The 13093-nt window shown below is 43.4% G+C and overlaps 1 protein-coding gene across 3 annotated transcripts in view; it reads left to right on the top strand.

The window, feature by feature from the left end:
- Positions 1 to 13093, top strand: part of ATE1 (arginyltransferase 1) — a 153104-nt gene that overhangs the window by 21024 nt on the left and 118987 nt on the right. For all 3 annotated transcript variants that reach the window (XM_006831419.1, XM_006831417.1, XM_006831418.1), the window contains exons 4-6: positions 2750 to 2853; positions 7552 to 7803; positions 10676 to 10905. In XM_006831419.1, the coding sequence (XP_006831482.1) occupies positions 2750 to 2853; positions 7552 to 7803; positions 10676 to 10905 (586 nt within the window). The remainder of the gene's footprint in view (positions 1 to 2749; positions 2854 to 7551; positions 7804 to 10675; positions 10906 to 13093) is intronic.

Below are 13093 nucleotides of genomic sequence, written 5' to 3'. Positions count from 1 at the left end.
GAGACATTTTATAATCATTTTTCTGAATTCTTTCTCAGGTATATCCAAGGCCTGCCCTCCTTCCAGCATGGAGAGAAGGTCTACTTCTGGTTCATTTGTCTCAGATATTTTATCTTTTTTCTGGACATGTGCCTATATGGTCATCTGCTTTTGCTTCTTGGACGTGTTTAATGTTTATCTGTGGCCCTAATAGTTAATTAAGTATGTATTTTGGTAATTTTTTATGTTTTCTGATTATCTCCAGGGAGATGTGATTAGGATGTGTTCTTCCCTTTTCCTTCTTCGTATTGGTTAACTCAGAGTAACTTTTTTGGGTCTCAGTTGAGCCTGGGCCTGGGCTGCGGGCCGTTTGGGCCTCGGGTGGGTGGGTTGAGCATAGGGCGGGTGGTTTGAGCCTTTGGGGAACTGGGCTGCAGGAGGGTTGGGCCTTGGGCGGGTGGTTTGGGGCTGGGGTGGGCGGTTTGGGCCTCGGGGCCTGGGTATCAGCAGCTGGGCATCGGGCGGCTTGGGGCTTGGCAGGCTGGTTGGGCAGATTGGGTCTTGGGGGGCCTGTGCCTCGGTGACTGGGCTACGCGGCGGGTTGGGCCTTGAGGACCCTGGACCTCGGTGGCAACCGGGCTGTGGGCTGCCTGGGCCTCGTGGCGGGTAGGTGATTTGGGCCTTGGTTGGACCTGGGCCTTTGTGACCAGTCTGTGGGCCTCGGGGCAGGCCTTGGCCTCAGTGGGCGTGTATCTGATGATGTAAAAAATGCCTTTCTCAGTCTGTCTGTACCGTGGGTACCCCGAATTTCCTGATATCTGCACTGATATCCCTCTCTATTTGTTCGGCTTTGTTAGTTTATGCTTCCTTTTCTCTGAAAATGCAGCCTTCTAAATAGGTTTGCTCTAGCCCTGCACTCCAAGGTCCGCAAGGGGCCGAGGCACTCACCAGCGTGGGCGCGGGGAGCGGGGGCCGCGTGCAGGCAGGCAAAAGCGCAAAATGCCTGTAATTCCTCAGCAATTTGATCTTTCAAAAAAAAACGAGTTCAGAATGTTGAAATATAAGATCTTATGTTTGCTCAAAGGCTGTCTGTCTGCTAGACAGAGGTTTCCTGTGTGCGATTCTGCCCCTTTTTCCCAGAGCCCTACCTGAGCTGCCTGGTCTGGGAAGCGCCGGAAGTCCCTTCCCCCCAAAAGTCCTTTCTGATTCTTGTCTTAGCATCCCTTGTCTGAAAGCTGTTGTTTCTCTTTGAAAGCTTGTAGTGCCTTTTCCTCAGTGCTCTGACGTTTCACCTGTTAATACAGACTCGAGAGGTCCTTCTTGTCTGGGAGGTCGCCTAAAATCATCTCTTTCTGTTGAGAGAGATTTGCTAGAATTAGTTCACTTACCTTCTGTAAACCTTTACATCAAATATTAGACTTTTTTGACTGGTGTGCTTCTGTTTTTTCTTCTCTTCAGTTTTCCAGTTCTCTGTGTGAATCTCTAGGAGATTTCTATAACTTTTTTCAACTCTTTTTTACATTTCACCTATTGTATCTTTAGGAATCCTGGTGTGACTCTGTAGAATAAGTACTGGACTGCTAACTACAAGGTCAGTGGTTCAAACCTACCAGCTGCTCCTCGGAAACCCTACTCTGCATCGCTAGAGTTGGAACAGACTCAACAGTACTGAACAACAACAACATTTTATCTTGACTTCTGAGCTCTTTCAGTGTTTCCACTTTTTGTCATGTCTGATATTTTATGACTGTAATAGCTTAAGAGATCTAAGAGACTTCTCTGAGGTGTTGATTTATGTCTGTATCTTCCAACTTACTTTCTCCCGGTTCTTTGGCTTCTGTCTTTGTAGTGGAGTCTTCTCCAAGATCTTCTTCAGTTTCCAACTCTCTGGAACTAGAGAGCATGTGTCTTAGTGCTACTGGTTTTCCACAGTTAGGGTGATCTGCTTGAGCTGTTCTCTGGAAGAATCCACAGTGGCAACATAATTAGGTCTGATCACAATCTGGAGGGAAAGTTGACTCTGTTTTGCTGGTGTTCTGGGGGCTGCGATGGGGAAGAGGGTTGAGTGTCTCAGTGTTGGATATATAGACTTTCCTTTTCCTCTTTCCGATACAACACCATTTTCTTCAACCGTGCATTGGATCCTCCATGTTGTTGTTCTGTCGAATAGGGTTCTGACTCAGCAATGCTGTCTAGGGTTTCTAAGGAGTGGCTGGTGGGTTAGAACTTCCGACCCTGTGGTTCGCAGTCCAGTGCTGATTTCTTATTCTTTTTTTCTGAAAGTGTGTAATATTTGTCTGGATTGAAGGGAGAGTCATCTGTGCAGAGTCGGAGAAGGATCTGACATTTGGAAATAAGACTTTTAAGGGGCTCCTCCTGCTTTTAGACCCATATTCAGCCATATTTTCAGAAGTACCAGCATCACTGCTGTCTAAGACTTTTAGGGATCATACAGAGAAAATTGGGTACCTTTTTTGATTTCCCCACTGTTGACTTCAGGATTCAACTCTGATATGCTAAATCAGGAAGCTCTTGTATATCCACATTCCAGCTTCCAGAATTTCTCCCAGGCTCTTGGTCCTATTTGGTTTATGTGTTAGATTCCTAACCCTTGAAGTTGGAGACGGGATCACAGGCTACATTAGGCCCCGTCTCTAGGCAGAAACCTCTGGCATGAGATTGGCTTCCTGGTGGCCAATACGAACAGGAATGGATTTTATTTCTTCCAGGCTTGAGTTCACATTTTTGTGTATCTGTTTTGCTTTCATAGGTGCCGACCTTTGCAGTTCCAGCCATCAAAATCTCACAAGAAGGTCCTGAAAAAAATGTTGAAATTTCTGTCTAAAGGAGAGATCTCGAAAGGAAGTTATGAGGGTAAGAGGAGATGGTCCTGTCTGTCTAAGTTGCTCTGTCTGTCAGGGGTGTAAGTTAGGGAATCCTGGTGTAGCACTGTAGGAGAAGCACTGGACTGCCAGTCATATCGTTGGTGGTTCAAACCAACCAGCTGTTCCTCAGAAATCCTAAACAGGGTTGCTGTGGGTTGGAACCAACTCAATGGCCCTTAACAACAGCAGCCAGAAGTTAGGGAAAGGGGGCCCTTGTCATGGTCATGGACAACTACAGTGATGACAGACAGATGCCACTATTCGCTCGCCGGTCCCCGATGCTGGAATCTCTGGAATAAATGTCTGTGAGCATCTGGCTGGGGAAGAAGGTGGAGGCCATTTTTAAAACGCTCTGGCTTCCTGGAATTTATTTGAAATCTTAGTTTTCAAACTGCTTTGGCAACTTTTAGTGTATTCTATCCTAATACTGAGGAACATGGTGGCTCCATACAAGAAGCACAGGACTGCAAACCACAGGGTCAGCAGTTTGAGCCCACCAGCTGTTCCGCAGGAGAAAGATGAGGCTCTCTGCTCTCACAAAGATCTACAGCCTCGTAAACCCTATACAGGGTTGCTATGAGTCAGAACTGACTCGATGGCACTTTGCAACAACAACAACAGCAACACTATCCTCATGAAAGAACTAGAAAGTGGTATTGTCAGTTTCTAGTTGGATGTAGTTTATTCAGCTAGATAACTACTAGGAAGTAGTTTATTCAAGATTGCATAATCAGTTTCAGGGCTGCGTGAAGTGCAGGTTTTCTGTATTTGAGTAAAGCCTTACTTTACTAAATTATATTGCCTGGAATTCGCTTTCTTATTTGTCTGGTGTATTTTGAATTGCAAATGAATTTCCTACAAGATAATTAGTAACTCCTGGTGTGTCACTGTAGGATCAGCACTGGATTGCAAACCACAAGGTCGGTGGTTCAAACCCACCAGCTGCTCCTTGGAGACCCTGTACAGGGCTGCTGTGACCCAACGGCATTGAACAACAACAATGAGCTTTGGGTAGATGTTTAGTTTTTTTACGTTTTTATTGTACATTTAGTTTTTAAAACTTGTTTGGTACTTTTTGCTTAGCTAGTTCTACTCTGTCTTATGAAGTGTGGTTATGAGTCGAGGTCGGCTCAGCAGTGGCTTTGGTGTTTTGGTAGCGAGTGCCCTAATGTGAGCGTAGGGACTGTGAGAGCGTCTCTTCTTCTTTTCTCTCATTAAGCTTTGTTTCAGTGGGTCTCCCAATTCTGTGACAAATTTTTGGTCAAGTTGTTTCCGTTTAAAAGGTACTGATTTTAAAAAGTAATAACTTAAAACTGCCACACAACAAAGAAACCAATGGTCCACATGGCATTCCTTTCCCCTGGAAGACTTGATGTTGCATTGTTATCATTAACCAGTCTTTTACTGTCAAACTGAAATGGCCAATTGAGACAAAGCGTTCTGAGACCGTTCTTCCACCAGTGATTAAGATGGAGAGGCAAGTGTTAAAGGCAATATTCATTGAGCCTCTGAGCTTTCTGAGCAGACTTGGTGACTTTGCAGCTCCAGCAGCCTTTTGGTCCCCTGCCTTGATTGACACTCACAACAACAGTCTGTCTCATTTTGCAAACAGCGAAACCACTCAGAGGAGGGTAGCTGGAGGTGCACTCAGCATACATGGGCTTGCCGGGAACCATGGCAGCGTCACCAGACTTTAAGAATTTGGGGCCATCTTCTGGCTTTTTACCACGCCGGCGATCAATCTTCTCCTTGAGCTCAGCAAACTTGTAAGCACTGTGAGCTGTGTGACAATCCAGCACTGATTTGGCCTGGAGGGTTCAGAATGATCACCTGTGCAGTGAAGCCAGCTGCGGCCATTGCTGGGTCATTTTTGCTGTCACCAGCCACATTGCCATGGCGAACATCTTTGACAGAGATGTTCTTTACATTGAAGCCTACATTGTCCCCAGGCAGAGCTTCACTCAAAGCCTCATGGTGCATTTCAACAGAGTTTACTGCAGTGGTAACATTGATGGTAGCAAAGGTGACCACCATGCCTGGTTTGGGAACACCAGTCTCTACTCTGCCCACAGGGACAGTGCCAATACCACCAATCCTTAGACATCCTGGAGAGGCAGATGCAGGGGGAGAAGCAGATGCAGGGGCTTGTCAGTTAGTCAAGTTGGTGGCAGGATGCAATCCAGAGCTTCAAGCAGTGTGGTTCCACTGGCATTGCCATCCTTATGGGTGGCTTTCCATCCCTTGAACCAAGGCATGTTAGCACTTGGCTCCAGTATATTGTCACCATTCCAACCAGAAACTGGCACAAATGCTACTGTGTCAGGGTGGTAGCCAGTTTTCATAACGTAGGTGCTGACTTCCTTAACGATTTCCTCATATCTCTTCTGGCTGTAGGGTGGCTCCGTGGAATCCATTTTATTAACATCAACAATTAGCTGTTTCACACCCAGTGTGTAAGCCAGAAGAGCATGCTCACAGGTCTGCCCATTCTTAGAGATACCAGCTTCAAATTTTCCAACTCCAGCAGCAACAAACAGGACAGCACAATCAGCCTGTGAGGTTCCTGTAACCATGTTTTTGATAAAGTCTCTGTGTCCTGGGGCATCAATGATGGTCACATAGTACTTGCTGGTCTCAAATTTCCACAGGGAGATATCAATGGTGATGCCTTGCTCATGTTCAGCTTTCGGTTGATCCAAGACCCAGGCGTACTTGAAGGAGCCCTTCCCCAGCTCAGTAGCTTCCTTCACAAAATTTTCGATGGTTCTTTTGTCAATTCCACCACACTTGTAGATCAGGTGACCAGTAGTGGTTGACTTGCCGGAGTCGGCATGTCCAGTAACGATGATGTTGGTATGGGTCTTTTCCTTTCCCATTTTGGCTTGGGTTTTGCGATGGTTTTCACCAACACCTGTATTCTGGTGACAAACCCATTGTGGAAAAGCAGTAGTGCCCATTCTTCGTGCCCTTTGTCACCACTGCTTTACCTACCCCAAAGCAACCCACTGCCATTGCTTCCCCGATCTGAGGAGGATGGAGTAGAATTGCCTCAGAGGGTTTCTCAGGCTATAAATTTTTATGGAAGCAGACTGCCTCTTCTCTCTCTCACAAAGTGGCTGGTGGGTTCGAACCACTGACCTTTCAGATAGCAGCCCAACACTTAACCTGTTAAGCCACTCCCTTTTTTGTTATTAAATGCTGTCGAGTTGGTTCCAACTTATAGTGACAGGGCCCTGTAAAGGGTTTCAAAGGAGTTGTTCTTAAGTGCGGTCCGGCTCACAGTGACCCTGTATAGGGTTTCTGTATAGGCTGGTGGGTTTGAACCATTGACTTGTAGTTTTGGCTGACCTTGCGGTCCAGTATGGTACCCTGCAGCGCCACACCAGGACTAGGAACTGCCTAATGTGGGACCTCCCCCGGGCAGTCTTGCTCATGAGTCCACGCAGCCAGTTTGCTGTGAATGTCTCCAGAGGTCTCGCCCCTGTTCTCAGCACCGGACATAACAGTGTTCCAGCAGACTGAGCTGTTCATGGCCTGCAGGCGCTGCTGTCACTGAGCCAGTGTCCACAAGGACCTGTCCACAAACAGCAGAGCTGGGGGCAGCAAAGAGGCCAGGGGGCTTGGGTCAGAGGGTGAGGTAGTGGGAGTATTGGAAACCTCAGAATTTTGGTGCAGCTCTGATTCTTCCTGTTGGTACTTAATCTTAATGGTTAATAGATTGGCTCATCAGTGGGCAGGAATCGTGCTGAATTCCAGAAATGAATATACAGGTAAGCTTGAAGATGCCGTCTGTTTGTAAACTGATGATTGCCTCTCTGTGCACAGACCTTGTACCTTTGGTTCTGGGAGGGGAGGTCTTTTAGGAGCCCTGGTGGTGCGCTCGGCTGCTAGCAGAGAGGTGGGTGGATCCAGGCCAGCTGCTCTGCGGGAGAACGCTGTGGCAGTCTGCATCCATAAATATGTCCAGCCTGGGAAGCTCTGGGGACACTTTGTACTCTGTTCTAAAGGATATATATATATATATATATATATATATATATATTTTTTTTTTTTTTTCCCCCCCCTTGGTATTGTTTTGTTTTTAAGTTTTTATTGTGAATTGGGTAAACTAAAGGATTTTTATGATTTGAAATGGACTCCGTGGTAACAGGATGTCAGAGGTGATTTTTTCTTGACTTGTGTGGACTTCTGAATCCCTTGGTGTGGGACTTGAGAGCAGTGCGCTCACTGGGGTAAAAGACTAAATAGCAATGTGGCGACTCAGAATGACGGCGTCTGTTTCATTCCGCATGTACCAGTCTACTGCAGGGGTACCAGAGTAACCTGTAAACCCATCCCCCAGCTACCATGAGACTTCCTTCACCTTCAGTCAAGGTGACTCCAGGGTTTACGATTGCATCCAGTGAGGAGGGAAAAGGAAAAGGGGGTGGATGGAATTGGACATCGCGTTTTTGTTCACATTTCCTTGAGAAGAGCTAAGTCACAAGTTTACAGAGGGATGGACACTGGGGTTCCTGCTGGAGCGCCACCATCTGATCACAGCTCAGGGGACGACGGATGATGGGAGAGTGTATTTGGTGGGCCCACAGTAGTCTCTACCTCCTGGATAAGGGGGCTTTTCTTACTGTGTCTCTCTGACTGTATCAGGTGGGCTGACTAATGGCTTTTTTTTTCTTCTGATCTGTAGATGAGCCCATGGACTCTACAGTGGAGGACCCTGTTGCAGGTGACTTTGCTTTGATCAATAAACTGGACATACAGTGTGATCTTACATCACTAAGTGATGACATCAAAGAGAGCTTAGAGAGTGAGAAGAAGAAAGGAAACAGTGCACGGAGAGAAGACTCCAGTGACTCGCTTCAGCCCCAGCATGTGGAAGAGAAGCTGGGTTCTGGGGAACCATCACATCTGGTTAAAGTTCAGAGCGTTCCAAAGCCAGGTAGCGAACTCATGTTGTTTGAAAGGCTCTTCTCTGTGCTGGGTGCTACTAATGACTCAGGAAATCTATGAAGGGGAACTTAGCATTCTGCCTCTAGAAACAGATATTTTAAATGGGTTCCATTTCTTCTTACTACCTTGTTATCAGGTGTTGCTGAGTTGGTTCTGACTCATAATGACCCCATATACAGCAGAACAAAACGCTGCCGGATCCTGCACCGACTTCACTGTTGTGGGTGTGGTTGAGTCTCTCTTTGAGCGGCTGCCTTTTTTTTGCCATTGACCCTCTACTTTGCCCAGCATGATGTCTTTCTCTAGGGACTGGTTCCTCCTGACGGCCTGTCCGAAGTTCTTCTGACGGAGCCTTGCCATCATCGCATCTAGGGAACATTGTGGCTCTGTATCTTCCAAGATAGATGTCTTCGTTCTTCTGGCAGCTGATGGGTACATTCAGTGTTCTTTGCTAATGCCGTAATTCAGATGCGGCAGCTCTTTGGCATTTCTTACTCATTGTTCAGCTTTCACACACATACCATGAAGCCCTTGGAAATACCATGGCTTGAGTCACACACACACACACACACACACACACACACACACACCCCTTAGTCTTCAAAGTGACATTTTAGCTTTTTAACACTTTAAAGAGCTCAGTGCAATGTGTTGTTTAATTTCTTGACTGCTGCTTCCATGCGTATTGGTTGTGGATCTAAGTAAAATGAAATCCTTGACATCTTTTATCTTTTCTCTATTTATCACAATGCATGCTGCTTATTGGTCAGTTGTGATAATTGTTTTATTTTGTTCTGTGCATAGGGTCGCTATGAGTCAGAATCAGCTCCTCAGTGCCTAACAACAGCAACAGCACTGGAAAAGACACTTTTAAAAATGGCCATTTGTGGTAAAAACTTGTATTAGATATTGGTAATGCAAATTATAGTAGTATTCAGAAACCCTAATTGAAGAGTAGCTCATTTAATCTTTATGAGACCTCCATGGGTAAGACTGGTCGTTGTGGCTCTTGTCCAGTGGTAAAGCCAAGACCATCTAGCCTGCCTGTGACTGTAGGCAGTCCCTGTTAGTTTGTGCTCTCAACAACAGCCTGGCAGTAGTGCTGCTGAAAATACACTGAAAGAAACACACCATTCCTGCTTGAAAAATGGATCCTACAAAGGCAGTGGTTACTAACAGAACCAGTCTTTTGCAATCTGGTCATTAGATCTATGTGAAGTCTTTTTTTTTTTTAAGGTAAATTTTGTTTTTAGTTGGAAATATATTGTTGTTAAGTGCTGTCAAGTCAGTTCCGACTTACAGCAACCCTGTATATGGTTTCCAAGAAGCGGCTAGTGGGTTTGAACCACCAACCTTGTGGTTAGTAGTCTAGTGCTTACCCTACAGTGCCACACCAGGATTTCCTGTTAGTGTAATATGGGTCCATTTGTGAAGAGAGGAGCTCACTGTTTCGCACAGAATGTCTATAGCAAATTGTACCACAATTCCAGGGTTGAATTTTCTTCCTCTTAACTTTCTTCTTCTTAACTTCCTTCCCACTGCTGACTTTTGTATGATTTGTGAATACTGTGTTTGGGGAATCTTAAAAAATAGTTAAGTTCTTTATTTTGCTAATAGTTTTTTGTATCAAAAAGTTACAAAATTAATGTTCATTGTTAGAAAATCTGGAGGAAAGAACGAACTGTACAAAAGAAAAGGAACATCTTTCCTATGTGCAATGTAAAATGACTATGTGAGCATGGTGGTGTGTTTCTTTTTCGGTGTTTAAAAAGGATTTTTAATGTCTATGTTTATATATAATTGGAACTATGGTCATGAATTGAGCCTAACCTCAAGGTTGGCAGTTTGAAGAAGGATGACGCTTTCTGCTCCTGTAAAGATTTTTGCAGCCTTGGAAACCTTATACAGGATCTCGGAGTTGGGACCGTCTTGATAACACCCAACATCAGCATGTAATGAGCAATTCCCTGTCTTTTAAAGCACTTACATGGCTAGCTGATATTCTGTTGGTTGGCTACTCCAAAAGTTGTGTACTTTTGCAATTGTGCATTTAGAGTGTCTTGAATTCTCATTTGTGTTCGTCAGTATTTGCTCCTTCTCTTATTATTTTCCCAGGCTCAATGCCTTGAAGAAGGTATGCTTAAAGGGTATGAATATTTTAATAGCTAAATAAAAAGTATAGTTTGCACATTAGCTACTTCAAAGGTGTAATACTTTCCTTTTAACATACTATATCAATAAAATATATACTCTCTAAAATTTATGGTTTATAATAGTTTAAATTGTTCACTTTTTAATATGTTTTATATGTTTTAATATGTTTGATATTTGGTCTTCTAATTAAAACAAAATTTGAATTAACTAGAACTGAATCAGTGAGCCCCCTTAGTTAGACAGAGACATACCATCAATCAGGCAAGGATTGGTATTTCTACTGCTAGCGTGTGTTGGGTCTTATGCCTCAGTATTTATCTGTCACCCGTACTGTCTGAGGGGTGTCCCTCAGAAATGTGACCCGGAGTCATCAGTCTCTGAAGCAGAAAAGACAGTTGATTTTGTTCCTTCTACCTATAAGACTGAAAAAAGATGGAAAGCAAGCAACAGAAAAAAAAACAAACAAAAAGGTTCCTCAACAATGAGCTGCTCTGGACAATTTCTGTGACTGTTTTCTTTGGCTCCTGCTTCTCAGGTAGAATCTTTAAGGCCAACTTAAAGCTGACAGTCCAGACCCCTTTGGAACACCTGCCCCAAAGTGCACCTGATAGAATGCTTTGGACTGAGTTCATAGAATCTTGGAGTCTTTGGAAAAAATGTTTCTAGAGCCAAATGTGATTGATCTAATATCTTGACCTTCCTTTTAGGTATAGGCGCTGACTTGAGTAAGCCTCCATGTCGAAAAGCCAAGGAAATCCGGAAAGAAAGGAAAAGGTTAAAGCTCATGCAACAGAGCTCAGCTGGGGGACCCCCGGGTCTCCAGGTTCAAGGAGAGTCACCATCTTTGAACCCACCAAAGGCTAAATGCAACCAGCCCAAGTCACTAGAAGACTTCATTTTTGAGCCTTTACCAGAGGATGCACCACACAAGTTAGAGGTATTTTGGAGAGCTTTGTTCTTGCTTCTGGTGTGTTGATTTAGGCCGTTTTGCTTCTTTATTGGGTATCTAGCTATTTTCATTAGAGTTTTTGCTAATCAATTAATGTTTTGATCTTACCAAATAAGAAATGAATGAGAACTGGTATGGAATGGCCTTCACATCTACTGTGTTTATTGCTATTTGAGGAGAACCCTTTTTTTAAAGATTTTTTTTTTTTTTTAAGATCCATTAGGCAGGTCAGCTACTATAGTTATGAAAATAGTTTCAGCCTTAGCATTTTATTTTGTCTGTACCTCTAGCTTTTTGTTCCTCATTAAATTTCATCATTAAATAATGCCAAAGAACCATAGGCTTTAAAATTTCACTTTTGGTAGTTTTTAAGTATTGAAAGAGAATAAATACAGCACACTTGGCAAATCAGAATCACTATTTTACTCATCTAGTATTCTGATCTTGAGCCAGTCAGCAGTTAGGAATTCAACGAAAGAGAGCTATACTGCTCCATCCTCTCATACTTACAGAGCTAATTCCTTTTTTCTTTTTCTCCAAATTGATCTACCATTTCCAGATTAAGTCTGGGTTTCTCATTATTAGTTCTGGTATTGGTAAGATTCACAAGTATTAGGCAAAATGATGCTATAGTTTTCTCATACTTGAGTAGTAACAGGTCAGCCTTTGAATTTATAGCTTAATATCATTTAAAAAATCTCACTTAATCACTAATGTATTGTTGTTGTTGTACCCATAGCAACCCTGTATAGGGTTTACAAGGAGAAGGCGGTGAACTTGAACCGCCAACCTTGCGATTCAAACCGACCTTGCAGCCCAGTGAATTAACGCACAGTGCCACACCAGGACTCCTACCACTAATATCTGACACTGAAAATTGGCTTGGGCACAGTCTGAACATTAGGACAACATATGTATTCTCACAACTGAGCTTCCTTCTAATAGCAATGATTATTGTAATTCATCGGCTGCTCTGATTTTGATATAGATTGAACTTTGTCCGTCCAAAATTGTGAGAGAGTTTGTTAGGCATTTGCTGTCTTGTTCTTTTTTTAGCTGACATTACTTTGATAGTAAATGTCTTCAAGAAATCAAGCAAACCTCATTATAGTTTTGCAGGATAAGTTTCTCTCTCTCTTTTTTAATGTAATGATAGCTAGGTGCTATAGGATAAGCACTGGACTGCTAACCTCAAGGTTGACAGTTCAAGCCCACCAGCTGCTCTTTAGAAACCTTAACAGGGTCCTTATGAGTCAGAACTGACTCAGTACCACTTACCACCACCACCAACCACCACCACTTAATGTCCACTAGGTGTCATGCTTTCATCACAGAACAACTACTCAGACAGCCATATACACACACACTCTCTCTCTCTCTCTCTCACTTTCTGTCACACACACACATACACGCGCACACACACACACACTTTTGCAGTTAGGCCTTTATTTTGTTTTTCTGTTTTGTTAATACATTTTAAATAATTAATACTTCATTTAGCCTTCTAGCACTTTTCCACATTGTAGTAAATTATATTTGCACCAGCATGAATATTTTGCTGTTTGGTTCTTCCGTTTTAAATTTTGCTCCCCTTCAGCCTCGTCATCCTGTGCCTCTGTTTTGATTGCTGTTTGGAGCTCAAAAATAGCACAAAGAGAATGGCCTTTGTCAGCCCTATGCTGGGAGGCTTAGGGCAGCAAAGGTTCCTGTCATTAGAGAGCGTTTTCTTTTAGCTAAGTACTCATAACTGTTACTAGTAATAACACTGAGAATCAGGTAATAGTAAGGAGGCAACCACTGAGCCAGTTTCTCATTTAATTTTCACGTGTGAGGAAACAGGCCCATAGTAAGCTGACCACTATGGTGGAATTACAACTTCAACAATGGAAATCTGACCTCAGATTCTCCGTTCTTCACTGTGCTCGGAAATGAGAGCCCTATTGTAAGGGTTGTCTCTTCCACTTACATAAAAGTAGTGACCAGTTTAACAATGCGTAAAGATGTTTCCAAGAGGTATAGTCAGTTTTAGTTCTTCGGAAGGACTTATTGAAGGTGAGTTGTATACCACAAAAAAGTGTATGTATGTGTGTGTGTGTATATATATATTTATTTATTTATTTTATTTGTGTGTGTGTGTGTGTGTGTATATATATATATATATTTATTTATTTATTTT

Source organism: Chrysochloris asiatica, unplaced genomic scaffold, assembly GCF_000296735.1.
Source record: "Chrysochloris asiatica unplaced genomic scaffold, ChrAsi1.0 scaffold00003, whole genome shotgun sequence".
In the NCBI taxonomy this organism is placed as follows: Eukaryota; Metazoa; Chordata; class Mammalia; order Afrosoricida; family Chrysochloridae; genus Chrysochloris; species Chrysochloris asiatica.
Note: the sequence above shows the minus strand (reverse complement) of the source record. Positions and strands in the feature narration are given on the sequence as shown.